General features: G+C 44.6%; 5 protein-coding genes across 9 annotated transcripts; all 5 read left to right on the top strand.

The window, feature by feature from the left end:
* The first annotated feature begins 275 nt into the window (after positions 1–275).
* pigs (phosphatidylinositol glycan anchor biosynthesis, class S) lies at positions 276–4394 on the top strand. The gene is made up of 12 exons (XM_079283217.1): positions 276–307; positions 1207–1346; positions 1440–1551; positions 1636–1725; positions 1820–1911; positions 2156–2396; positions 2507–2649; positions 2726–2840; positions 2925–3070; positions 3241–3341; positions 3423–3633; positions 3798–4394. The coding sequence occupies exons 1-12, from the start codon at positions 289–291 to the stop codon at positions 4074–4076; spliced, it is 1689 nt and encodes a 562-aa protein (XP_079139343.1). The 5' UTR covers positions 276–288; the 3' UTR covers positions 4077–4394.
* A 260-nt stretch (positions 4395–4654) lies between these two features.
* Positions 4655–8597, top strand: srsf1b (serine and arginine rich splicing factor 1b). 4 transcript variants are annotated; one of them, XR_013772557.1, is made up of 6 exons: positions 4655–5089; positions 6192–6412; positions 6493–6665; positions 7016–7270; positions 7563–7648; positions 8008–8597. XR_013772557.1 is itself a non-coding variant. In XM_079282947.1 (4 exons), exons 1-4 carry the CDS (start codon positions 4896–4898, stop codon positions 7205–7207), a joined length of 780 nt encoding a protein of 259 aa, XP_079139073.1. In that variant the 5' UTR covers positions 4655–4895; the 3' UTR covers positions 7208–8597. The 4 variants fall into 4 exon arrangements, 1 of the variants encoding a protein (XP_079139073.1); XR_013772558.1 differs by having other exon boundaries at positions 7563–8597; XR_013772559.1 differs by having other exon boundaries at positions 7016–7648.
* Positions 8598–10420: 1823 nt separating this feature from the next.
* On the top strand, positions 10421–12035 carry dynll2b (dynein, light chain, LC8-type 2b). The gene is made up of 3 exons (XM_079283966.1): positions 10421–10520; positions 11179–11323; positions 11429–12035. Exons 2-3 carry the CDS (start codon positions 11192–11194, stop codon positions 11564–11566), a joined length of 270 nt encoding a protein of 89 aa, XP_079140092.1. The 5' UTR covers positions 10421–10520; positions 11179–11191; the 3' UTR covers positions 11567–12035.
* A 677-nt stretch (positions 12036–12712) lies between these two features.
* heatr6 (HEAT repeat containing 6) lies at positions 12713–19794 on the top strand (the record flags this gene model as incomplete). Its single annotated transcript, XM_079282948.1, has 20 exons — positions 12713–13009; positions 13209–13316; positions 13402–13542; positions 13619–13734; positions 13817–13931; positions 14027–14125; positions 14213–14377; positions 14479–14726; positions 14805–14979; positions 15059–15265; positions 15419–15518; positions 15809–16215; positions 16299–16421; positions 16571–16657; positions 16872–17006; positions 17108–17230; positions 17319–17443; positions 17630–17726; positions 17908–18112; positions 18290–19794. The coding sequence occupies 20 exons, from the start codon at positions 12713–12715 to the stop codon at positions 18895–18897; spliced, it is 3681 nt and encodes a 1226-aa protein (XP_079139074.1). The 3' UTR covers positions 18898–19794.
* Positions 19795–20301: 507 nt separating this feature from the next.
* Positions 20302–24484, top strand: ddx52 (DEAD (Asp-Glu-Ala-Asp) box polypeptide 52; the record flags this gene model as incomplete). 2 transcript variants are annotated; one of them, XM_079284213.1, is made up of 14 exons in its annotated part: positions 20302–20445; positions 20695–21078; positions 21181–21366; positions 21456–21599; positions 21802–21913; positions 22005–22077; positions 22313–22516; positions 22605–22695; positions 22769–22891; positions 22980–23130; positions 23252–23327; positions 23620–23691; positions 23812–24120; positions 24335–24484. In XM_079284213.1, 14 exons carry the CDS (start codon positions 20302–20304, stop codon positions 24390–24392), a joined length of 2127 nt encoding a protein of 708 aa, XP_079140339.1. In that variant the 3' UTR covers positions 24393–24484. The 2 variants fall into 2 exon arrangements, with proteins under 2 accessions (XP_079140339.1, XP_079140340.1); XM_079284214.1 differs by having other exon boundaries at positions 23812–24125.
* Positions 24485–24928: the final 444 nt, after the last annotated feature.

Genomic DNA, 24928 nt, shown 5'->3' with positions numbered 1-24928 from the left:
ACCGGGTGGGCTGACAGTGACTGCCCTCTCGCCTTCTCTTTGTGTAGGACGAACAAAGATTTGTTTAATACAATATTAACTAAATTTAATTAAATTGCGGCTATACTGTGTATAAGAAGGCTATGTATCTGGATTCCGACTTGCTGTTGTTGTACCACACACAGGCTGTATATATAAGGTATTTGTGGTACCACATGAACCGCCCCGTTTAGTGCTTAATTTCGATCACGTGACATTTGACTGTATTCTTCCGGATAACAAACGCACCCATTCGGCTCACTGACAGAAATGGCTACCACGGAAGTGGGTGAGTAGCTTCATAACTGAATCATGTTTTCACGATTTCTCTCCTTCGTAAAGGCAGCATTCATACACGTTTACAGCAGTTTGTTAGAGCGAGTTTCACACGTGCAACCGTTACAACAGACCCAAGCACGAGGCCGCTTTCCTAAAGGTCAGACCCTCTGAAGCTAACAGTTAGCTAGCAGCAGTTAGCTAGCAATGAAGCCCTCCCTGTGCTATCACTGTTCTAGGTCTAGTATTCATCATTATGTAATTTTCATTTCACAATTAACAACAACATTGTACTTCCTGAATTCTCGTCAAATAGAGTAAAACGCCTAATTTCTCAGTAGTTTGTATTTTTCTAGTTTTAAAACCAAACCAGGTCATGCAGCCATTCAACGTCGCTGTGTGTTGACCAATTGATGTTGACTATAACTTACATCTTTGCATCTTAATACGTAGTACTCGTCAATAATGGACTAATCAAATATGTAAACATATCATTCAATCAATGGCCAATCCTCTGCCTGCCATGTACTTTGAGATACCAATATAATGTGTCATGTGTCAAATGCAGTAGTCAAATTTCGTGTATATGTATATGATAATAAAAATAGTTTCTTCTTCTAATCATGATGCAGGAACTTTTTTGAAAAGCTGTTAATGTATAAATGAATGAGACAGAAACATCTGTTGTTGGTTAGTCTAGTGACAAATCAAGGTATTCGTCACATTGATATACATTTTAAAAATCCATTATTGCCATAAAACAATGTGCATTGATTTGCTAATCAACCAGAGATAATACAGGAACAGCAAAGAAAGTGTAAATGGCAAACTCTGACAGTTGTAACGTCTGTATGTCCAGTAATGCCTCGAGGCTCATCTGTCTCACTGTCTGCCTGTCTGTCTGTCTCTCAGAGCGTAGGCGAGGCCACCTGGCTGCTCTGTCCATAGCAGCCGTGGTCATCATCGTGGGCGTCCCTCTGTGGTGGAGAACCACTGAGACGTACCGCGCCTGGCTGCCTGTCACTCAGATAAATGAGTTGTCTAATCTGCAGGTTCGTTCATGCTTCCTGCTATTAATTACATGTTGCCGTCTTGTTATCCATTTTATCCTCTCATGTGTAATACATGTTTATTTATCTTTGTAGCTACAGTTGAGTGCTGATGTGGAGGTTGTGTTTGCGCGTGGAACGGTGACACCAGAACAGCAGAAGAAGTTCCCACTGACACAGACACAGGATGAGGAACACACAGTCGATGGTGATTTATTCATGAACGCAGTCTTTGTTTTGTCTTGTAGTTACACTGCAAGGTAATAAATACCTCTGATTCCTTTGTTTCCAGAGGACACCGCTTTGAGGTACAGGTATGAGACAAAGTACCGCACAGCTACGATCATGGAGGAGGATGCCCTGAACCAGCCCACTGCTGCAGGTGAGGTGTTGTCTCACCTTCAGCTCTTTTGCTAACTCTGTGTGAGACCGCGGGTCATAATTTCTCTCCTTCTCTCTCGTTCTTCTGTTTACAGAGGCCGATCTATCTCTGCACACGCTCAGTGAGAGTCCGTGTGGCTCTTTGGTTGTGTACGTGATCCCAGAGTCATCTGCACTGCTGCCTGAGGTTAAAACTCTCTTTTTAAATCTTTCTTTTTGTTCCCCCTTGTATTTAGTTTCAAAGAGTACTGTTGATCCTTTCATATTCTGTCTCTGCATAGTTTTATGTTATGGTGACTTTAACTTTTCTCAGCTCATGTATCTCTGTGGAATTTAGTGTATCATTACTTCTTAGAGATACAGTACAATACAGTACTTTCTGCACAGCTGAGACTCTGTAGTAGTAGATAATATACCTTCATGCCTCTTAGGATGTGGACGTGTATGTCGGTCAGCGGCGGACAGCCCTGCTGCGTATCGGTGCCCAGATGAGAGTGGGCAAGACACTGGATCAGTTACTGGCTCACCTGGAGCCGCGGACCAAGCAGGTGCTGCAGGTGATGTCGTTTAGCCACACCGACATCACCGCGGCCCTCAGCGACAGAGTCCGCCTCAGCCCTGGCAACAAAGAGAGCATCGCTGACAGCATGAGAGCCTTTAAATCCAGCCCAGGTTGGTCTTTGTTTCAGCACAGAGTGGACCAATTTGGTTTCCTTATCCAGTCAGTGTGTGCTTTAACTATGTAACCAGTGTTTTCCTGTTTGTTCCTATCTTCTCTTTAGGTTATGAGATAACATTCAGTCTGCTGAACCCAGACCCAAAGTCACACCGGCTGCACTGGGACATAGAGGGTGCTGTGCAGACCTACATCCAACCTTTGCTCACAAAACTGGCATCTGTGGCCAACTTTAGCATAGACTCTCAGGTAATGTGTGAGTGTGAATGTGCACCGTTACAGGATGCTCGGCCATTGTATGTTAATGAACATATTCTCCTCACAGACCTTATACTACGCCATGCTCGGTGTCAACCCGCGCTTTGACAGCAGCCTCGGGGCCTACACGCTCAACTCTGACAGCCTTGCCCATGTGATCAACCCTGTGGAGGCTAGACTGGGTAAAAGAAAACACACACTGAATGTTTATCGGTTGTCCTGATGTATTTATATATAATTGTAATTTTTTTGCATTTGATTTTAAGGCTCAAATGCTGCATCTTCCAACCCGGTGTTGAATTTTCTTCTGTACGTCCCGGATGCCCATCATTCACCCCTTCACATTCATGACCGCAAGAAACGGGAGGTGCCCTCTAATGCGTTTCACTCTCCACGTTGGGGTGGAATTATGGTAAAATAATCTTAACTGGGTGACAGTGGTCTGAATACTATGAATTCATTTTCAGTGAATGTCATATATTACTACGGTAATAATTTGTTAGGGATACCGTGATTTTGCACTCTTCATTTGCTGTTTTGGGTCCAGAGCAACCAAATAATGTCTTATCCATGTTGTTATAGATCTATAATGTTAATAGTTTCTATGGACCAGAGGCTGTGTTCCCTGTTGATCTCAACATCGACATGGCCAAAGTCATGGGAGTCTTTCTCGCACAGCTTCGGTAAGTGGACACCTACTGTACGACGGGCGTATAGCTTTTCATGTAAACGCCAGGTAACTCTGCTGCACCGTGTCCTGTCAGACTGTTGCTGGGTGTGCAGACATCCACCGCTCCCTCTGGCTTCCTGGTGGCACCGTGCGGCAGCACAGGCCTGGCCGATTGGGAGCTGGACCGTCTCATGTGGAGTCGGACTGTGGAGAATGTTGCAACAGCAACCACGACCATCACGTCACTGGCACAGCTGTTGGACCAAATAGGCAACATTGTTATCAATGATAACATTGCTGAACAGGTAAGAGGCACACACACAGACACACCCTTTCATTGATCAGTAGTAAGCTGCTTATAGGAACACAATGTCAGGCTGAATGAATGAACAAATTACAGTGCTTAATTTGGTATTTTCAACTCAAAAAGAAGTTGCCTGTTATACTATTCTGTTTCATATTTCCTCAGGTGTCCAGTGCCGTCACGTCTCTCCAGCTGGCTGTGGCTGAGTTGGAGGCCGGGAACCTCCGCTTTGCTCTGCAGTACAGTAAAGAGGCCATCCTGGCATCCGAGAGGGCCTTCTTTGACCCTTCACTCCTGCATCTCCTCTACTTCCCTGATGACCAGAAGTTTGCTATCTACATACCCCTCTTCCTGCCTATGTGTGTGCCTATTCTTCTGTCGCTGCTCAAAATAGTGTCTGACGCTCGACAGAAACGCAGAGAGAAGCAAGCCAAAAAGGACTGAGGACCCATGAAGGGAAGATGTGATGAACAGGTGGTCTGGGCAAAACACACGTTATGAACTGTTTTGTCAGTGGCCTTGACATTTAGGTACAGCAGTGTGCATGAAGAAAGACTTGTTTGCAGCATTGGGGTGTGGAAATTACAAAACGTTAATTTACTGTTTCATGTAAGGAATTGTGTTTACTTTAAGATTTTAATGAATGGCTGCCGACGCTGTGTGACACTGTATACTGGAACGCTTGAATTGTGATAAATGTGTACAAATTTTATATTTGAATTCCACTTTCTTTTCTAAGTTATTAACAAATAAAAACTTAAGTTGTAACTCGTGTTTTTTTCCTCTGTGGTTAGCAAGAAGATAAGAACACTTGAGTATTTTGATATGATCAAAAGCTTCACAAAAGCTCCTTTATGAACGCTGAGGTGACAGTTTATCAAACTTTGTTTCAAAGGCTTGCTTTTTGTTTTAAACTCAACGGGATGGAGGACACTTTCACTACTGTGCGGTAGGTGGCGGTGTGCGCACATTTAAAGGTGGTTGTAAGCCGTCGCACCACCGAAGAAGAGCGCTTTGTTGGAGGAAGGCAACGGTCGAGGCGCACAAGTTTTAGCTCGTGTTAATTTTTATATTTGGGAAATCCACCCCGAAGGTTTCAGCTGTACCGTTAGCTACCACGTAATTCGCCGACTATATATTCTATCCAGTTATATATCTACGCGCCATCCTAACGTCTGCTCGACAGGAGAATATCTGCTCGGCCAGCTTTGCTAACTTCCTTAGCTAACGTTAGCTGTTATTGTTAGCTAGTTCTGTGCTAACATGTCAGGCGGAGGTGTAGTCCGAGGACCGGCGGGGAGCAACGATTGTCGTATCTACGTGGGGAATCTTCCCCCTGATATCCGCTCAAAGGACGTGGAAGATTTGTTTTACAAATACGGAGCCATCCGCGATATCGATCTGAAGAACCGAAGAGGAGGACCACCGTTCGCCTTCGTGCAGTTCGAGGACCCGAGGTGAGCTGCGTTCTCCCGCCACGCTCCGTTGTTACCGTCGGTCTGCACGTGTTTCCAAAGCCATTATCTATAAAACCACCATCAATAGGCACATGCACACACCCAGCTGCGAGTTTATTGGGTATAACCTGCAACATATAACACATTATTGAAGGTTAAAATGTAAAACAGTTTCATACGTTATTGTTTGATTTACGTGGTAATTTTGGAGGGAGTATTTTGTAGCGCTATTGACTATTTTATTATACAGAGATGCGTTTCTAATATTTAGTCAACCCTAATTTAATACATTCGTTTTAGCTAACTCGTTGTGTGTCCAATAAATATCGTATTTGCATAGAAGTAAACGGTGGATTGGTTCCACCGAAACCCGTTCCCACCAAACTATTGCTTCTCTAAAGTACCAACAACCTGGCCAACTAGTTAATCCGTAAAACTGATGTAATGCTGCAATTTAAAGCTGCAGTCAGTGGTGTAGTGGAGGGTATACGGGGTTTATATTACACCCACCTATCTGGCAAAACTTCTCTGAATACATGAGTATACCCACTTCTACTCACCCACCTCTGCGATCATAATTGATCAGCTGATCGACAGTACATTTATTACTTTATTTTTCAAAATTCCTTCCAGCTTTTCAAATGTGGAAAGTGCTTTCTTTTGTTTGTTATAACATTTCTTGATATTGAGGCCAAAGACTAAATGATAGACTGAAAGCTCTTTCCTTACACAGATGATTAAAGCAACTAATTGACAACAAATAATTGTGATTTTTTTTTCAAAGCACATTAAATTCTCTTTGTATTTATTAATAGATTCCTGTATGAATCTATGACGCCACATATGGGTTTCTATTAACACAAAGAAAAGAGAGGGAGTAGCGAATATTTAATGTGCTCAACAGTTGCACATATCTCTGTCAGGGAATACACAAATTCATCAAGATTCATTTTCTCCACTGGTTTAGTCAGTTTGGTTTGCAAGATAATATGTTAAGATCAATACATCTGCTTAACTGATATCTTGGGCCCTTAACTAGTAATGCTCTGTGTGACTGTAGCTGATTTGAAGTTTGATGATTTCTACTTGTCTGATTTCACAGGGATTCTGAGGATGCCGTCTACGGGCGTGATGGTTACGACTACGATGGCTACCGCTTGCGCGTTGAGTTTCCTAGAAGTGGACGGGGAGGCGGAGGAGGAGGCGGTGGTGATCGCGGTGGTGGCGGCGGAGGGGGTGGTGGTGGTGGTGGACCAATGGGACCCCAGAGGGGAAGGCATGGCCCGCCCTCTCGACGCTCAGAATACAGGGTTCTTGTGTCAGGTGGGTGATGTTTTGTACTTCGCTCTTCACCAGAAGTGTATAAATGAAAGTACGAGTCTCACGCCACTTTTCCCTGTCAGGTCTTCCGTCCAGTGGAAGCTGGCAGGACCTGAAGGATCACATGCGAGAGGCAGGTGATGTATGTTATGCTGATGTGTACCGCGATGGCACCGGGGTAGTTGAGTTTGTACGCAAAGAAGACATGTCCTACGCTGTCCGTCAATTGGACAACACCAAGTTTCGTTCTCACGAGGTACGTATGGGGCTGCAGCCTCCCGCTAACTTAATAAGGAATGGTTTTCTCAAAGGAAGAAGGTGGAAATGACCAGGCAGTAAGTAAATGCCAGAGTTGGGTTTGAATGATTATTCAATGTTTTTCATCATAATGCTATGCCTGTCGCTCGTGTCGTGAGGATAACTAATGGTAGCGTGGTAAGAATATGCTTCAATGCGTGGCTTATTTATCAGAATGTCTTGGCCCACTTCTGGTTGTTAAACTATTGAACCTCCTAAGATGTGTTGTAAGTCAAGCAGAGGTCTTAAAGATGACAAAGACAACGTCCACATGCTAATCGATGCGCGTGTGTGTGTGTGTGTGTTTAGGGAGAAACTGCCTACATTCATGTGAAGGTGGACGGTCCTCGCAGCCCGAGCTATGGTCGTTCTCGCTCTCGTAGCCGGAGCCGCAGTCGCAGCCGTAGCCGGACCCCCAGCCCGAGCCAAAGCAAGAGCGGGTCCCGTCGCAGCAGAGGGTCTCCCCGTTACTCTCCCCGCCGCTCCCGCTCCCGCACCTAGAGCTAACGCAACCGTGTGACTCTGTAGCCGGAGAGGAAGTCTTCCCATCACTCAACAAATCCTGTATACTCATCATGGATCATCTCATGATACCTGTTTACACTGTCTTCTTGTGTATCCCCCCCCCCCCCCCCCTCCCCAAACACACACACTTTCTGTTGCAGTTTTCTTATTTAGATATCATATTTTGTCCACGGACCCATTCTTCCTTGTCCCTTTCTCATCAGTTTTGTGATCTGTCACCCTTCCCTATACTTTTCTTCTACTTGTCCTCGTACGCTTTTTGTTTTGAAGCATCAACCTCTTTGAAGCATATACTACTGTCCTTTTGACCCTCTTGTGTGTCTCTCTGTAGAGTTCAGAGGAACAGGATAGGATGGGAACAGAGGAAACAGTTCATATTAAGATAAACAGGAGGAGGAGTCAAATATGGCACCAATGGTATGATGGCTGTGCCTTGTCAACTGTGAAATCTGCATTATAAGGCTGTTCAGTTTTTTAAACATGCACTTGACAATAGAGTGCTGTTGAATGTTTTCAGTTGTAACAAGTTCTGTATACCACTTTGTATTTGGAGACTCAAAACTTGTGGTTTGTTGTTTTTTTTTGCTTTTGCTCGTCTTCGTCTTTTAGTCTCCAAAGTAAATTTTAGTTGTTTGGGAATGATTATATAGGGTGTTTCCTGTTTTTCACCAAGTAAACTCCCTCGTAGATGCATTTGACATTTTTTAATTTTGGTATTTTCTGAAGGTGTGATTCTAACTTGCCTCCTTCTCTTTGGTTCTGCTGGTATTCTGAAGGTTCGGACTGGGCTCATTGTCCCCCCATTCCGGAGCCGGATCAGGATTCAGGATCAGAGCAGGATTAGGATTAGGCTTCAGGATGGATACATGGATCAGGAGCATGGGAGCATTTTACCGGGAGATGATCCTGACCCCTGGCCCTGTCCACATAACCCCGTCAAACCGGAAATAGGGAAATATTCAAACCAAATTGGCTTTCAAATAATCCAAATTTTTTTTTTTTTCATTTTGTGTGGGACCTCAGAGACACAATTACTGCCGGCACTGTGACAACCGATTATTTTTCTTTTTCAAAATTATTTTTTTAAAAAGGAAGAGCTCAGCTCAAAACCAGGAGGAGGGCTGGGAGGTGCAGGATGGATCCACACGCGTAAGGAGAGTGGTAAATTAGTGAGCGGCCATTAACAGCGGAGTAGGGAGGGAAGAGGGAGGACTAGGACGCGACAAGGGAATGTGACCTTAACGTGGTTTGTATCTTTTTCTTAGGTCAGTCTTTTGTTGCAGACGATGATTTGATTGATTTTCTTAAGTATGATCTCCAGTATCCTAAAGCTTTATTCTCTTTTAATAAAAATTTCAATAACATAGGTCAAGTGTTTGTGCTGTTTTTTTTTTTTTTTTTCCCACAGTATGTCTTAATACCACAAAAAGGTGCCTTCAGCCACCAAATACATGCAGGAGATTTAAGAAGTACATTTGTCTCTGAAAACTAGGGAACTGAGATAAAGTTGGAGCTTTTTTACCGGCAGAGGATCCAACCCCTGTCCCACCATCTATAACTATCAAATACTGTAATATTCAAAATAAATTGGTTGTCAGACAAAAGAAAGTTTATTTTAGTGTGGGACCTCATCTGCCATCACAGAGGAGTGATTGTTTTGTTTAGATTCTACTTTTAAAAAAAAATTAAAAAAAAGGGAGGAGGGCAGGAAGGTACATCCATGATTTAAGCACAAGAAGATATGAATTGTGGGTAATCATTAATAGTTAAGGAAGAGAGATCTGTGAGGCAATCTATTCTCTTTCATGTCACCAAAAAATTCACTCAGACACTGTCTACAATTCTCATTTGGGCCCCAAATATAGAAAAACGGTCAGTCTGTTTGGTGAGCCTGTAGGCATTAAAGCAGAGGGAAATCCCAATTATGAAGTGTTAGTGTGTGAGGTGGAAACTAAGCCATTTATGCTAATCCCTTTACTACCTTTACTTTAATGCTAATTGTGTACTCAAGCCTCGATTCCTAAGTAATCCCCTAAAGATCCCCTCCAGACAAATTTAAGAACAAAATATACAAATGGTGTCCCACTTAACTTAAGTCAAATAAAAAGGTTTCCACATCACACTTACGTATATGTGTAAACTGGACTTTGGTTGGCTTATTAGCTGAGATGTCACACAATCCTGCTTGTATTTACATGTTTTAAACTCATTTAAAGTGAGAAGCTTTCCTCTTTCAGCAGATTAAACCGCCTTTGTCATCGTTTTCTCAAACATTCTGCACAGTGAAGCTCAAACGTATGAGCACCGTTCTGGACTTACATGTATGTTTTTAGAGGTTAACTCTCATTAAAGCTGCAATATATAAAAATAAGTTTAAAAATCAAATGTATTGTCAATACACGAGAGGCAGCATCTGGGAAGTGGCCCAATTCCAGTGTGTGATATATATTGTTGATTTATTTATTGTGATATGCTCTTTTGTGTGCATTTACAACTGATCAGGGATCTAAACGATGCACATTCATCTAAATTAATTCCTCATGCGTTGCAAGTTCAACCTAATCACCGGGATCAACCGCTTCCTCTGAAGGAAGCATAAGCTGCGGTTGACAAGTCATTTTTGTTTCGGAAGGTTCCTAAATGAGTGAAATTACCGGGAGGTATCTAAATGGCCGCCATGACGAGAGCTAGACGACTTTTCTAAATGCTTAGGAAAGGTGCTTTCGATGCTTCCTTTGTCATGTCCTTCAGCATAGGATACACTGGACCTTCCTTTACCAAAGGAAAGAGGATAATGCCGCCCCACAATCCCTTGCGGCAGCATCATTTCAAGTGACGCACCATTCGGCCGTCCATTAAAACAAACGATATGTTATCTTACGCAGGTTTTACAATCATACTCGTAAATGTAATCGGTTTCTCTAAGCACTATGGTTGTCTTTCCTAACTCCTCATGAATTATCCTTCACATTTCCTTGATCCCCCCCATGACGTCTTCCATCGAGGTCAAGGAAAAGTGCTTGAGGATAACCGTTGGGATGTAATTGTAGGGTTTATCGAAGGGGTGGGGGTTGAAACCAGTGCATTCTGGGTGGAAATAAGATGCAGGCAGTGTCCGCAAGTGAAAAACGCCGTCACCAGGGTGGAGGCTTCCCTCCAGCCAATCAGCTACCGGATGTGTTGTGAAGGGCGGAGTTAAAGACGCACGCTTTCTTTGGATAAATGAACGGAAATCTGTGCAGCTGCTCGTTACATACAACTCCTAACAATTCAACTTCGCTGAGAGACGGTAAGTGTTTACTGCGAGGTTCGCCTTGTTTATTAATAACACAACAAGGTGAAAGTGAATACTGATGCTTCCTTTGCTGGTATGCTAATGTTGCCTGAGCCTCTTGTATTTTTCCTGAAAAGCTGAATGAATGCTCCCTCCGCTTTCTTTACAATGATGTTTGTAAACCTTACAAATTGAAGTAAATTGTGGCTGAATATGTGCAGAAATAGTTACGGGTAACTTCCCAAGCAGCAGTAAATCAAAAATCAAAGATTTACTGCTTTCAGCTGTACAGTGCATGCTATATCTTGTCAGAAACCTTCTTTTATGCCATAATGTGCAAAATTGACTCATTGTGTCTCACAAATGCCCATCACATGGTTGTCTAAATATATATCCAGAACAACTCTTACTGTGTAGCCTCCAAGTGATGGGGATCAGGGTTTTGACCTCAAAGTTATCCAGATGACTTGATGAGGCCTCATATACAATTAACGCCAATTGGCTTGGCAAGATGGGCACCATTTTTATCTAACTCTGAATTGTATATCATAAAATGCAATGATGTAGACGCCTAACTACAGCTATAGTGACTGTTTGCACTGGAACTAGTAGGAACTAAGTGGAAAATGTAACTGTAAATGTAATGATAATTGTTTTTATTTCTCCCTTGCAGTCAAACAGCCAAAATGACTGAGAAGAAGGCCGTGATAAAGAATGCAGATATGTCTGATGAAATGCAGCAGGATGCAGTGGACTGTGCCATGCAGGCTATGGAGAAGTACAACATTGAAAAGGACATTGCCGCCTATGTCAAAAAGGTACATTTAGCTAAATATAAAATGAGTGGTGGAACCTGTTGTGAAAGACTTTTTTTAAATTTTTTTATCGATGATGTGCTAATTATTATTGTCTCCCCCCGAAAGGAGTTTGACAAGAAGTACAACCCCACATGGCATTGCATTGTCGGGAGAAACTTCGGCAGCTACGTGACGCACGAGACAAAGCACTTCATCTACTTCTACCTGGGCCAGGTGGCCATCCTACTGTTCAAGTCGGGCTGAAAGCCAAACAAGCCCTCCGAAAACTACTTTTAATTCAGCCCTTAATACTTCTGTGCCACGCTGTTAATTTGCTACCACCTTTCTGCAGACATGCCTACCTCATGTTTTCCTGCTTGCTTCAGTCTGTTGTTGTGTGCCACCGTCGGTGGACGGCGCTTTAGTCATGCCTGGATTGGTGATGTGCCGATCATAGAAAATGTCAATTTAACACTACTCTCCATCAACGTTTTTGCATCTGACAGACTCGTGAATCATGATTTCCGGATATTATTTTCGCTGTGAATTGACGCGCGGACCTTGTACATTGTTTTCATATGGATATGTTGTATAATAACTTATTTTTCATGGAATTAAAACTAGCAACAGAAAGTTTTTGTTGAAATGCCTTTTAATTTTCAGTGTTGACTGAGATTGAATATAAATTCCAAGTCTGTTGCTTGCAATTAATAAAGAAAACAACATGCCAAGAGATTGAAGGTTTTCTACATCGTTGACATTCCGGTTTCCACTTCCGTTGTGACTCTTGACGATGTTAGTGCTGTATATCTCTGGAATGTAATTTAGTGTGCAGTTTGGTATTGTAATATTTTCGACATGTTGAGCACAAAACTGACAGTAAATTTCTTCAAAACGTGTATGTGTGCCTTGAATGTACTAGGATCAAAAGTCCTGACTTTCTGATTACATTATTGTGAACCTTGATACACACGTGAGTCCTTTGAAGCTACAAACAGTCTGATATGCTCTATTTTAAACGAAGCAATGCACGGTCTACTATAGTTTCTTGATATCCAGTTAGAAATCACTGCACTGATTCCAAGCTTCATCCAAAAGATGAAGGTTAAACAACCTAATTGAATACAAAGGAGTCAACGTGGACTAATGCCAATTTCCTATGTGCTGTTAAACGGTCCAAAAAAAACAAGCTTGGAATATTACCTAATTATGTAAAAGGGGTTATTGTGAGCATTTTGCAACTTAATTTGAAATATCGATTGAATGCAGGGCTTTGTCTCGCAATGGTAAATTACTTTAAATGTTACTCTCCTGTATATGTACTGTGGGGGCAGTACTGAGCCTCACACTTGGATGTCGCGCTTAAAAGAAGCAAACACTTTTGTGAAACACTTCCGTGGTCAAAAAAACATGGCGGCTCAAACTGGGCCGTTATCTCCGGTCTTCATGAGCCGCAGTGATGCTCCTGTCTTTCCTGCGGTGCTTCTGTCCGCGGAGGCCGCCCCGTTCACCCCGCTCGGGACGGACGGTTGGCGGCTCGCCTCACCGTCGGACGTCGAGAAGCAGTTCACCCGCTGCGCCGCGAAGCTCAGAGCCCTGCGAGCAGACTCGAGCCAGCTGAGAGAGGAGCTCAACCTGTTCCTCGACCAGCTCCTGTCCGAAAACTACAACAAAACCTTCGAGCCCAACATCAACATCCGACCGGAGGTAACGCACGGTCTGTGGTCTAGTAATGTCGACACCCCAGCAAAAAACAAAGTGCAGTTTTAGTACCTAGATGCTGTGTTTAAATGTTCAGGAAAAGTTTCTTCAAATAAGTGCACGTGCCGTGGTATTCAGGATTGTTTGTTTTGGTGCAGTGACATTCTTGGTTTGTGCTGAGCCTCCTTACATTTTCCATTTCCAGGACGTGTGCAGTCTGCTGAAACACATCAGCGGTCTTGTGCCACTGAGTCAAGAGCATCTAGTCATCAAACTGTGCCAGCTAGTACATCATCTACTCAACCAGCTAAAGGTAACAACTAACCTGTAACAGTAACAGTACTGTGCACATATATTCATGGGCTGACCAAGTATGCAATCACTCGCTGTTTCTTCAGGTAATAATGGACGAGCGGACATTGGATGTATTATTAAACTACACCACCAGTGCACTGAAAGTGTGCAGCACGTGGACACACTCGGATGTCCTCCTGGCTCTCTCCACTATAGTGTACGGGAATGGACCTCAGTGCCATCAGGTAGGACCATTGTATTGTAGTGTATGACAACATAACTGCTGAATATTTCCATTAAGATTTTCTTCCTCCTTCATAGCACCTCCGTGACCTGCTGGGCGAAGATGGTGTCCTCTTGTTGTATAGTTCTCCATCGCAGCCGAGTATGGAGTTACGCCGCGTTGCTCTCACCTGTATGGCCAACATCTGTCTCCGGTAGGCATTTACCTTTAGTGAGCTTATACATTGAGCCAGTGTGTGTTTGTTTCTGTGAGTAAGTGTCATTGTTTCTCTCCAGGATCCCTGGTCAGGCACCGTTGGATGATCAATACAGAAGTGTCTCTTTTAGAGTCTTCCTGAAAACACTGCAGTCCTCCAAACCTCCCAACACGGATGAGCTCTTCTACTGCATGGTACGGATTATTTGTTTTGAAAATTTCAATGTAGGGGGTGGGGGGGTATACATAATGATAGTTGACCCATGCCTGCCCTTATGTCCTCGGTGCAGGTGATCCAGGCAGCACTGAAGGGACTCCAGTGTTGTCTCTCAGGTGGGAAGTGGAAGTTTGTCGGAGAGGAGCTTGGGTCTGTGCTGGCCGCACTTAAGGTGCAAAATCCCCTTTTCATTTGTTGTCCCTTTTCCTGCTCAAATACCAATTATTATACTTACTATACCTGTACATGTTTTTTGCAGAGGCTCATGTTCCAGGGAACTCCGGGTGTGAGTGTCGAGTGGCCAACCGTGCTCTACCCGACACCTCTTCCTCAGTACGAGGCTCTCTCTGCCCCGAAACCCGCCGAACCACCAAAATCCCCAGAACCACAAAAAGATGCCGCCGTGTCGGGCAAAACCTCGGCGGTAAGACGAGCCTTCATTTATTCTGGTCAAGGTTTTTTAGTAAGGGCCGCTTCAAAATGAGTGATTTTTGGTGGAAATGTTCTAAACGTCTCTCCTCCCAGAATAAAAAGAGGAAATCCAAAGGGAAGGGGAAGAAGACGAGCTCTGAGGAGAGCAGAGTGGACGACGGAGAGGAAGAGAACCGCGAGACAGTGCCTGCACTTCAGAAAGGAGGGGGAAGAGAGGCAGGCCGAGGTGAGGGAGAGCCCTTGTCCAAAACATCTGGCCCGTCTCTCTACCCGTCCTGGAAAAGAGCCAGTTCTGACTCCGAGTTTTCCGACCCAGAAGGCAGTGCACAGAGCAAATTAAGGTACAGAAAGCCGCTTCTCATGTCCATCCATGTCTCTTTTTAGGTGACAAGTCCTACTGCAGTATCTTTCTCTTTCAGGCTTTACAACGGTCGCATACATCAGGGAGCTCTGCACTGTCTGCTAGCGGTGGTGAAAGGCGTCGAGAAGAGGACTCTGTATGGGTACTGGTCCTCCTTCATCCCCGACTCTCCTATTGGGGGGCCGCCGCCTCTCACTCTTATCACAATTATACTAAAGGACCCCTCTCCAAAGGTACAACTCACCGTCGAACGTGTTACTATTCTCCCTGACGTGTGTGGCTGTAGCGTCCGTCTCTTTCCTCTCCCTCCAGGTGCGTGCGTGTGCGCTTCAGGTGCTGTCGGCTATTCTGGACGGCTCCCGTCAGTTCCTGGCTGTGGCCGAAGACACGGCGTCCCCTCGTAAATCTTACACCCCTTTCTCCTTCTTGCTGGCGACCGCCATCAGAGAACTGCACCGCGCTCTCACGCTGGCTCTGCTGGCCGAGACTTCCCCCCAGACGCTCACACAGGTCATAAAGGTACGACAACGTGCTGTGTGAAAGGTCAAGCTTTATTGTAACATGTGTTTTGACAACTTGCACACATGTAGGTGGGGGTATCTGGAAGCACTGGGATTGGACCAAAGATGGGACTGGTTCTCCCAACTTATCTCCACCTGTCCTGTCTTTTAGTGTCTGGCCTACCTGGTGGCGAACGCTCCCTACCACCGGCTCAGACCTGGTCTGCTCAGCCAGCTCTGGAAGCAGATGCGTCCCTATGTGCGCCACAGAGGTCTGTATTTCATCAGTGCACTCGGATAAACTACACACAAGGGTTTAAAGGTCCCGTATTGTAAAAAGTGAGATTTTTTTATTTTTTTTTATTGTTATAAATCAGGTCAAAGTGCAATACAAATACTGTGAAAGTCTGAAAACGCTCAATCCACGGAGAAATACAATATATCAACCATTTCGCAGTTTTAAAAACACGTCTGAACCTCGAGATAATATATAACATGTCTCCTTTAACAGACCCGCTTAGCAACACAGGCTTCTTTTAATAGAACTGCTCTCTGTCTTTAGACGTAAATGTCCGTGTGTCAGTCCTGACGCTTTATGGGGCTCTGGTGACAACTCAGGCTCCTCTCCCTGAGGTCCAGCTCCTCCTCCGGCAGCCAGAGAGCAGCAGCAGCAGCAGCAGCAGCAGAACTGGCACCTTCACGCCACAGGACTCTGGTCTCAGCTGGAGACAAAGAGACGGAGTGTCTACGCCCCCCACGCCAGTCAAACCCTCCCTGCGCAGCTCGCGGACACACTCCCCTCAAGTTCCTCGCACGCCGGAGGAGGTGGACAGCGCCCCGCCATGGCTGCTGCAGCTGTGCGTGTCGCTGGTGACTCAGCCTCGAGAGGACCAATCGGACGGCGAGGGAGCGGGAGCAGGAGGAGGTGCTGCTTTAGAGCCCTCCCCTGTCCGACTAGAAGCTCTACAGGTAAGAGATAATGGGAGACAGAGAGGAGCAAAACAGACATTTCTAATATCTGAGGGTGTTTTTTTAATATGTGTGTGTTTCAGGTCATGTTCCACCTGGTGCGTGGCTACTTCTCTCCAGCACAAGCATGTCTGTGTGAGATTGGGCAGGTGAGCGCTCGCTGCCTTGGCGAGACAGACCCTTCCATACAACTGCACGGGGCAAAGGTAACACATTCCTCTTATCTGCTCCTATGTTCAAGAGTCAGCAATACAGATGGTGTACTCGTGAATTTAGAAAATTTATGTAAAATGACAAGTTGAGACAGAATGAGATCTGTGCCCTGATACCTATGCCGTCGGCGTCTTTCATGCAGTTGTTAGAGGAGTTGGGGACCGGAATAATCCAGCAGTACAGAGCAGAGAACAACGTGTCTGAGAGCTCGAGGGTCCCCATGAGCCAAGTCAGTACAAACTCTCTTTATACTGCATATATAGTGTATATGTACCCCGACACAGTACATATTATGTACTGTATCGGGGTACAACTGTCTTGAAAGATTGTTCATTCTGTCCTATTACTGTTTGTTTCCATTGTTTGTTTTCTGAAAACGATATTTTATGTCCTGTTTCACTAAATCCCCCAAATTGTTGGTTAATATAACTGCGTGATAACAGGTGGTGCTGTTTTGGTCGGACGTTTTGAGCGGCCCGCTGAACGGAGCGCTGCAGAGCGAACAACATCCCACACTGCAGACGAGCGCCTGCGACGCGCTCTCCTCCATTCTGCCTCAGGCCTTCTCACAGCTGCCGGTGAGTTCCTCTCGGATTGTTTCTACTCCGCTGCTACCGAGCTTCACGGATTCCGTAGGTTGATGATGTTTGGTGTTGTGTGTTTTTTTTTTTCTTTTCAGGATAAGACCCAGCTGATGTGCATCACGGTGCTACTGGGGCTGACCTACAGCGAGAACTATCTGGTGAAGACCGCAGCCGTCAGGGCTCTGGGAGTCTACATCCTGTTCCCGTGTCTGAGAGAGGTACGGACTGTGAGCGTACTGAGCACCACGGAACACGTCTCTGACCCTCAAGGATCTGTTCAACGGGTCGTCATTTTCTCTTTTTCAGGATGTGATGTTCGTGGCGGATACAGCCAACACTATCCTCTCTGCCCTCGACGATCGGTCTCCAAACGTCCGTGCCAAGGCTGCCTGGTCCTTAGGCAACCTCACGGACACACTTGTTGTTAATATGTAAGGAAACGTGAACACAAATGCTTTGGAATCCATCTTATCGACGGTAGATTAATGTAATCAGATATCGAAGGTTTTGAAAAACATTTTAACTGATTTGGGTTAAACCAGTTACAATAGATTATAGTTTTCAATGTATATATTCTGTTTTTTTTGTAATCAGTTTCTCTCCTGTCTCTTCTTTAGGGAGAGTGTAGGTGTGGATTTCCAAGAAGAGTTATCGGACATGCTGCTTCTCAAGATGTTGCAGGCAGCCACCCGAGCATCAGCCGACAAAGACAGGGTGAGAACTCTCTTAAACACAAAGCGAGGCACGAACACTCATTTGTTAAGTCTTGCCACATTTAGTTCCGCCAAGAAGAAGATAGTGATGAAGTAGTTCCAAAATGAAATGAATGAACTTTATTAGTATGACTGATTTTCTCGGTTTCTTTTTTTGATTGGCTCTCACCTTGCTTCCTCAGGTCAAGGCGAACGCAGTGCGAGCGCTTGGGAATCTGCTTCATTTCCTGCGTGAGAGTCAGCTGACCCGGTCTGCGTTCCAACGCCCGCTGGAGGATGCGGTCCTTGCTCTGGTTAAAACCATCCAATCAGAGGCCACTATGAAGGTCCGATGGAATGCCTGCTACGCCCTGGGAAATGCCTTCAGAAACCCGGCCCTGCCGCTCGGTAAGTGTTCTCGTCATTTGGTATGAACAGGTCGACCTGGCTCTGTGGCCAAACGGTAGAATCCCAGTTTATGTGTCCTTCACAGGATGATTTTTTTTTAAGGGTGGAAAATGTGCCCAACAGTGATTGATTAAAATTACATGATGTCATAGTTTTCTGATTCCTTCTTCCTCTCAGACTCAGCCCCGTGGTCTTGTGACGCGTTCGCCTCCCTCTGCCATGTTGTCAGTTCCTGTAAGAACTTCAAGGTGCGGATCAAGTCCGCTGCTGCTCTGGCAATTCCGACCACCCGCGGCAGCTACGGGGACTCCGAGCGGTTCGGCTGTGTGTGGCGTTCCCTCGCTAAGGCGCTCGAGAACAGCGAAGACACAAACGACTTCTTCGAGTACCGCTACAGTGCCAGTCTGCGGCACACGCTCTCTCAAGCTCTCCTACACCTGCTCGCCGTCAGCCAGTCGCAGGACATGCCCTCGCTCGGGGCATCGCTGGCCGGGGAGGAGGGGAGGGGCATCAAGGAGCATTTGATCAACTATCTTAGAGCGGAGGAGGGGGGAGGAGGAGGAGAGGAGGCAGGGGGGGAGAGTTTTACCCTTCAACAGAGAATAGGAGGTCTGCAGCAGACCCTGATCAGACTGAAGGAGCTGGAGGCTGAAGGGGACGGACGAGGAGAGGAGGAGGGAAGTAGAGAGATGGTGGTTCATTTCTTGGAGGATTTGCTACAGACCTGTGAAGCTGAGACCACTAAGACTGCTCTCTCAGAGGAGAAACACCCGACCACAAACTAACGTCTTAATGAGATCTTCTTAAGTGCATTTCAAGATACAAGATTATAATTTAGCTTTTCCTTTTTATATCCTGTTATTTATCGTATTGCACCTGCACTCTACGATGGATTAACATCTGATATACGAAGACATGTCGTTAAAATTATGTAATGAGATCAAATATGAGTATAAATCATGGACTTTCAGTGGAATCACATTCTTATGAACACATGTAATTGTTTAACAGAATTGTGTTGTCCAAGTTAATTAAGATGAGAAAAATATTCATTGTTTTCATGTGAGGAGACTTTTGTCCGATTTTAGTGCGTAACATTGGAACAGTTGATTGTTTTATTTGTCATTTATCTGCCATATTGAAATATATTTTGAGATATGACAAAATCTCAATATAGTTTTATATCAATTCCAATAACATTCTATTGTATGATATCGGGCAAACAACCATGATTAATAATAAATAATCATACAGAAGTACACTACATTGTCTAATGTGATGACTGGACTAATAAACTGGACTTCAGTGCAGTGAAAGTAAGAATGTGTGCCCATACAGATGACAATTGCTCTCACTATAACAAAATAAGATGCAGTTCTCTGATCTGAGGTATATTAATAAGTCATGGTTGCTTTGATGGGAAAAATACTCAATGAATTAAAAAAAGAAAAACAGTGAAAACGCTACTTTCAGAAGGTTAAGTGATGCGCCGCCCCCTTTGCTGGTGACTCTGTCACCTGTGCGACTCTGTTACCTGTGCGTCTGTGTTTTTATGTCTTTTAAATGCCTTCAATCATGTTTTATATGGCATTGTCTGGTGTTATTTATCCGTTGTAATGTGTTTTTGTCTGTTGTGGACTGTGTTGTGTATTGTGGACTGTCGTCTGTATGAGTTTTTGGGTGACAAATGAGTTTCCCCACTGGGGATTAATAAAGTTTTCTAATCTAATCTAAAGCATTGATAGTTTAGGTGAATTCACAGGTCTAGGTTATCTACACAATATAATTACATTTAAACTCTTACCACGGTTTATTAGCATTATTGTATTTCTGATTTAGATGGAAACTTGTATTTGTTAGCAGGAGCTGTTATATTTACCCCTAAATTCCCAAAGATAAAAACACAAGAGCCCGGCAGTGACTGAAAAGATGATTGAAGGTGACAATGAAGGGAAAGAGACGGGTGATAAACTAATGTCGAGATGTCAAACATGATCATACACCACAACAATTCATATTTTCAGTTGCATATACACTTGAATATTTTGGCTGGTGGTGTGATTCTGTGTCATGTGTAATGAGGTCAAGTTCTATAAGTTACTAGTATGACATTGTTCTCACTGGGAGTGTGAAACGCAGCCAGCAGGGGGCGCTGGTGTTCAGAGCAGATCGTGATGCGCTGCCGGTGGATGATCCGGATGTTGACTCGTGATGCCTGGATGCGGACAGACCACGCTGCTGCAGGAATGGACGCCTTCGAGTTGTTTCGGAAACTCGGAGCTGGAGCTAAATTTGACCTGAAGAGGTTTGGTCATGACGCTGCTCGGTTTAAGGTAAGCTGAGCACGTGTAGCTGATGGTATACCGGAATAAAAACAGCGACCGATAACGGCACGTGTCACGGTTTTCATGTATTTTCGCAAGTCCCGAGTCGTAGCGTTAAGTGTGCCGCGCTGCTCGTTTTTCGGATGTTTCGTAGGCTGTGTGTTTTATATGAGCAATTAAATTAAATGACTGGAGGGACAATATCTCACACAAGTGTACTATAAACTGATGGTGACTGGACTTGTTTTATTTTTACAGGTCGCCAGATCTCACGTAGGGGAAGCGTCCTCAAATGCTTTTTCTGCGATCGATTACTTTGGCACAGGACTAACCAGTAGATCCCAGAGCAGTTCTGCAGGACTGGATGGTGATGGTGCTGCTGATGAGGAGAAGGAGGATGATGATGAAGAGTACGAGGAGGGAAGTGAAAGTGGAGATTCTGGAGCAGGGGGCAAAAGGAAGCAAGGGGATGATGAGAAGGACGTGAGCACAGAAAAGAAAAGGACGAAAAGCAACCAGGTGGAAGCCGCAAGGGGAAGCGGCATCACCTGGACCTCATTAGACAGAAAGATCCAAAACCTGCCGAGTGATGGGAAGGAGAAATCCTCGCTGAAGAGGCTGAAGCATCTTCATCAGGAAAAGGTATTCACAACACAGAGCACAAGAAAAGGAGAAACAGACTTTATATGATTCTGACTTAGTCCTCTATCCTGTGTAATGTCCTTTTCTATATTTGGATTTAAGGTCAATCGTATTCGCTCTCAACACCGCATCAACGTGCACGGCTGCGACGTGCCTGACCCCGTGAGCACGTTTGAGGACCTCCAGTCCGAGTATCGTCTCAACCCACGTGTCATTCAGAACCTCAAAGACGCCGGGCTGAACTCCCCGACGCCAGTACAGATGCAGGCGATACCGCTCATGATGCATGTGAGTGCAGACACACACACAGTCAGTGGTTGATATGTAATGTAATGGTGGTTATGTGAGGATTTGCGTGTGTCTGGTTTCTCGGTCAGGGTCGGGAGCTCCTGGCCTGCGCTCCCACAGGATCAGGGAAGACTTTGGCTTTCTGTCTCCCGCTGCTCGCCCAACTGCAGCAGCCGGCCAACCTGGGCTTCAGAGCTGTGGTCATCTCCCCGACCAGAGAACTGGCCAACCAGGTACACAACACCTATTACCTTCCGTTTTACTTTCCATTATCAAGCTGTCCAATTCATGATGTACGGCATGTTTTTTGATATCGAGGACGGAGATGTGAAGACACTAGCTTCCAGCTTTTAATCAGCGGGAGTTTCACGTACTTTCTGTTCAACGATCACACACATTTGAATGCATTTTTAACGTTCGTTTTGTTGTGTTTAGACCTACAGAGAGCTGGTCCGCCTGTCCGAGGGAACAGGATTTAGAGTTCACATCATGGACAAAGCCTCTCTGGCAGCCAAGAAGTATGGACCACAGTCAAACAAGAAATACGGTGAGAAATGGAAAACGTTATCACAGAAGAATTCAAATCTGAAACATGACTTGCCTTTACGTCACTATCTACCCCGTACATTTTTGTGCAGATATCCTCGTCAGCACTCCAAACAGACTCGTCTTCCTTCTCAAGCAGGATCCTCCAGCTCTCGACCTCAGCAGGTAACACGGAATATTCTGCTCTCTGCAGTTGACCATCAAAAACGCATTTGCTTCCTCTTAACTATCCCTCGGTCTGTTAAGGTGGACACATTCCAGCTGGGGAGCGTTAGTCTCATATCATATCCCTCTCTGTCTCCGCTGTATACTGTCAAATACAGTCACTTTAACATGCCACACTAACGAATCATAGGGGGGAAAAATGTGAGCTTGATTGTTGTCTTTTGTTGGTGATCAGTGTGGAGTGGCTGGTTGTCGATGAGTCCGATAAGCTGTTTGAAGGCGGTAAGACCGGCTTCAGGGAGCAGCTCGCCGCAGTTTTTCTGGCCTGTTCTGGGTCAAAGGTGCGCCGGGCGTTCTTCAGCGCCACCTGCACGACCGACGTACAGCAGTGGTGCCGCCTGAACCTCGACAACCTGGTGTCGGTCAACATTGGACACAGGTGATTGTCTACACGTCGACGTCCTTAATTGGATGGATTTATTTAATCTCATTCTCGCGTAATAAAAGTGAATTCATCGTCTTCTCAGAAATGCGGCGGTTGAGACGGTGGAACAGAAGCTGCTGTTTGTCGGGACGGAGAGCGGCAAACTGGTGGCCATGAGGGAAATCATCAAAAAAGTATGAAAAATATGTTTGTTGAAGTATTTTCTATTTCTATACAAACTTAGATTGTCCTCCTTGCTATTTTCAGGGTTTCCTGCCTCCCATGCTGGTGTTTGTGCAGTCTATAGACAGAGCACGGGAGCTTTTCCACGAGTTGGTATACGAAGGCATCAATGTGGACGTGATCCACGCAGACCGCACACAGCAGCAGGTACGCACGGACACGTGACGTGCCGTATTATGGGTCCTCACTGACGTGCAACTGTGTTTACCCTCCTCCTGTTGCTTCTGTGTTTCAGAGGGACAACGTAGTGAACAGTTTCAGGTCTGGTAAAATCTGGGTGTTGATCTGCACGGCTCTGCTCGCCAGAGGAATCGACTTCAAAGGAGTCAATCTCGTGCTGAACTACGACTTCCCCACCAGCTCCGTGGAGTACATCCACCGAATTGGTTAGCTTCTATGTATAGTCAATCATTTCACAATAAGATCAACATATATTGTGTTCCTCCTCTTTCTCTTCCTGTCTGCTCATCAGTTCCCTCATTTATCATTCAATGTGCTGCTCCTCAGGTCGGACTGGTAGAGCTGGACATCAGGGGAAGGCCCTCACCTTCTTCACAGAAAATGACAAGCCCCTGCTGCGCAGGTACGTGGATATCAAAAGTGCAAACTGAGCAGATAAACATGTGCAGTTTGTGTGTTTGAATCTGAAAATTAGAATCTGGTCATAACACAAGATATTTTAGGTGAGGCAGGCGGGTCATCAGATGTTAGGTTTGGTGGTAATTAGGACGATGTTTGCCAAGTGGCTGGAAGCAAAACAATATGCACATCCAGCCCCCAGGAGAGTACATGTGCAGGACATAAACAGCAAAGAAGCAAAAAAAAACAGCAAGTGTTTCTCTGAATATGTTTCTCTTTGCATCTCTTTCTAACAGCATCGCTAATGTAATGAAACAAGCTGGCTGTCCTGTGCCCGACTACATGATTGGCTTCAAGAAAACACACAGGTAAAGGACACGGACGACGATACTGAAGTTCCACAATAACTTATCAGACGTTCTCACTCTTTTATTTATTGGTAAAGTGATCGCTTTGTTAATATCCCATCTGTATTTGTCTGTGTTTAGTAAAGCGAAGCGGAGACTTGAGAGGAAACCCCCGACAAGAAGCACCATTTGCACAACTCCTCGCTTCCTAATGAAGACAAAAGGCAAAGCGCCAAATAGAGGACAGAAAGGAGAGAAGCCGGCAGCGGGTGGAGAGCAGAAAGGAGAAAAGCGATCTCCAACAGCACTGCAGCCGCAGAAAGGAGAAAAGAAGACAAACGGACAGGAGCTGAAGAGAAGAAATAAAATACAGAAAAAAGGGGGAAGCGAAACGCACAAGAAGGCATCTCAGAAGACTGCATCAAATTCCACTGGCGCCAAATTAAAAAAGTAAGGTGTGTGTGGGTGTGTAATTTCCAAAAACTCATGTTTTCATATATGATTGTGCTATAAAAAGTCTGGAAACCAGAACCAAAGAAATGTTGCTGATATACATAAAGTCTCATTCTCTAACTAGATCGGTTTTATACCACAACAGCTGACTTTCTATCCGACACTGTGCTTTACTGATACGACACGATTTCTTTTCTACTCTGTCTACCAGGAGAAAGGGGAAGAAAAACAAGCCACAAGAGACCCAGAGGAGAGTAGAACAAGACTGATACGAAGAAGGACGTGGACTTTTTGATTCACTGCTAATTTTCACATTTGTGCTTTGTATTATCAGAGAATAAAATAAACAGTTTATATATGTTTTGTTTTCATTACTGTTCATTGGCTCACCTGCAACTTGACAGACAACAAGCATTCTTCTATAGATCTGAAGGCTTTAATGAGTGATGAATGATTGCATTTAACTAACAGGTTAGACTGTTGAACAACATGAAAATTAAAATGTAATTGGAGGCAGTTGTGAGACAGATGGGGAAACAAAACCCAACAATTACATAATTTTACCCTCCACACCCCACTAGACATGTGGCCTAATATTCACTGAAAGGATAAATTCTACTTCATATGTTAAGAATTGACTTTGATGATTCTGCAGCTTACTGATAGTTTTTCATACCCACAGTAAATCAGTCATCTAGAAAATGCCTGTAATGATATGAGCACAAAAATATTTATTCTTTAGCTTTTTTCTTATTTCAAAATGGTACCTTACATTTAATGCTATTCATTATACCCATATCGTTTA

This window comes from Melanostigma gelatinosum, assembly GCF_949748355.1.
Source record: "Melanostigma gelatinosum genome assembly, chromosome: 14".
Lineage (NCBI taxonomy): Eukaryota > Metazoa > Chordata > Actinopteri > Perciformes > Zoarcidae > Melanostigma > Melanostigma gelatinosum.
The sequence above is the reverse complement of the archived record's forward strand: the minus strand, read 5'-3'. Positions and strand labels throughout refer to the sequence as shown.

What these genes read in the sequence shown, in the direction of transcription:
- pigs (XM_079283217.1), top strand. An exon ending in TGAGGAACACACAGTCGATG is followed by an intron (nt 1,552 to 1,635) that starts GTGATTTATTCA and finishes CTTTGTTTCCAG; the next exon opens with AGGACACCGCTTTGAGGTAC. An exon ending in GAACCAGCCCACTGCTGCAG is followed by an intron (nt 1,726 to 1,819) that starts GTGAGGTGTTGT and finishes TTCTGTTTACAG; the next exon opens with AGGCCGATCTATCTCTGCAC.
- srsf1b (XM_079282947.1), top strand. Translation starts at nt 4,896, where the DNA reads ATGTCAGGCGGAGGTGTAGTCCGAGGACCGGCGGGGAGCAACGATTGT. An exon ending in GTGCAGTTCGAGGACCCGAG is followed by an intron (nt 5,090 to 6,191) that starts GTGAGCTGCGTT and finishes CTGATTTCACAG; the next exon opens with GGATTCTGAGGATGCCGTCT. An exon ending in ATACAGGGTTCTTGTGTCAG is followed by an intron (nt 6,413 to 6,492) that starts GTGGGTGATGTT and finishes TTTCCCTGTCAG; the next exon opens with GTCTTCCGTCCAGTGGAAGC.
- dynll2b (XM_079283966.1), top strand. Translation starts at nt 11,192, where the DNA reads ATGACTGAGAAGAAGGCCGTGATAAAGAATGCAGATATGTCTGATGAA. An exon ending in TTGCCGCCTATGTCAAAAAG is followed by an intron (nt 11,324 to 11,428) that starts GTACATTTAGCT and finishes TCCCCCCGAAAG; the next exon opens with GAGTTTGACAAGAAGTACAA.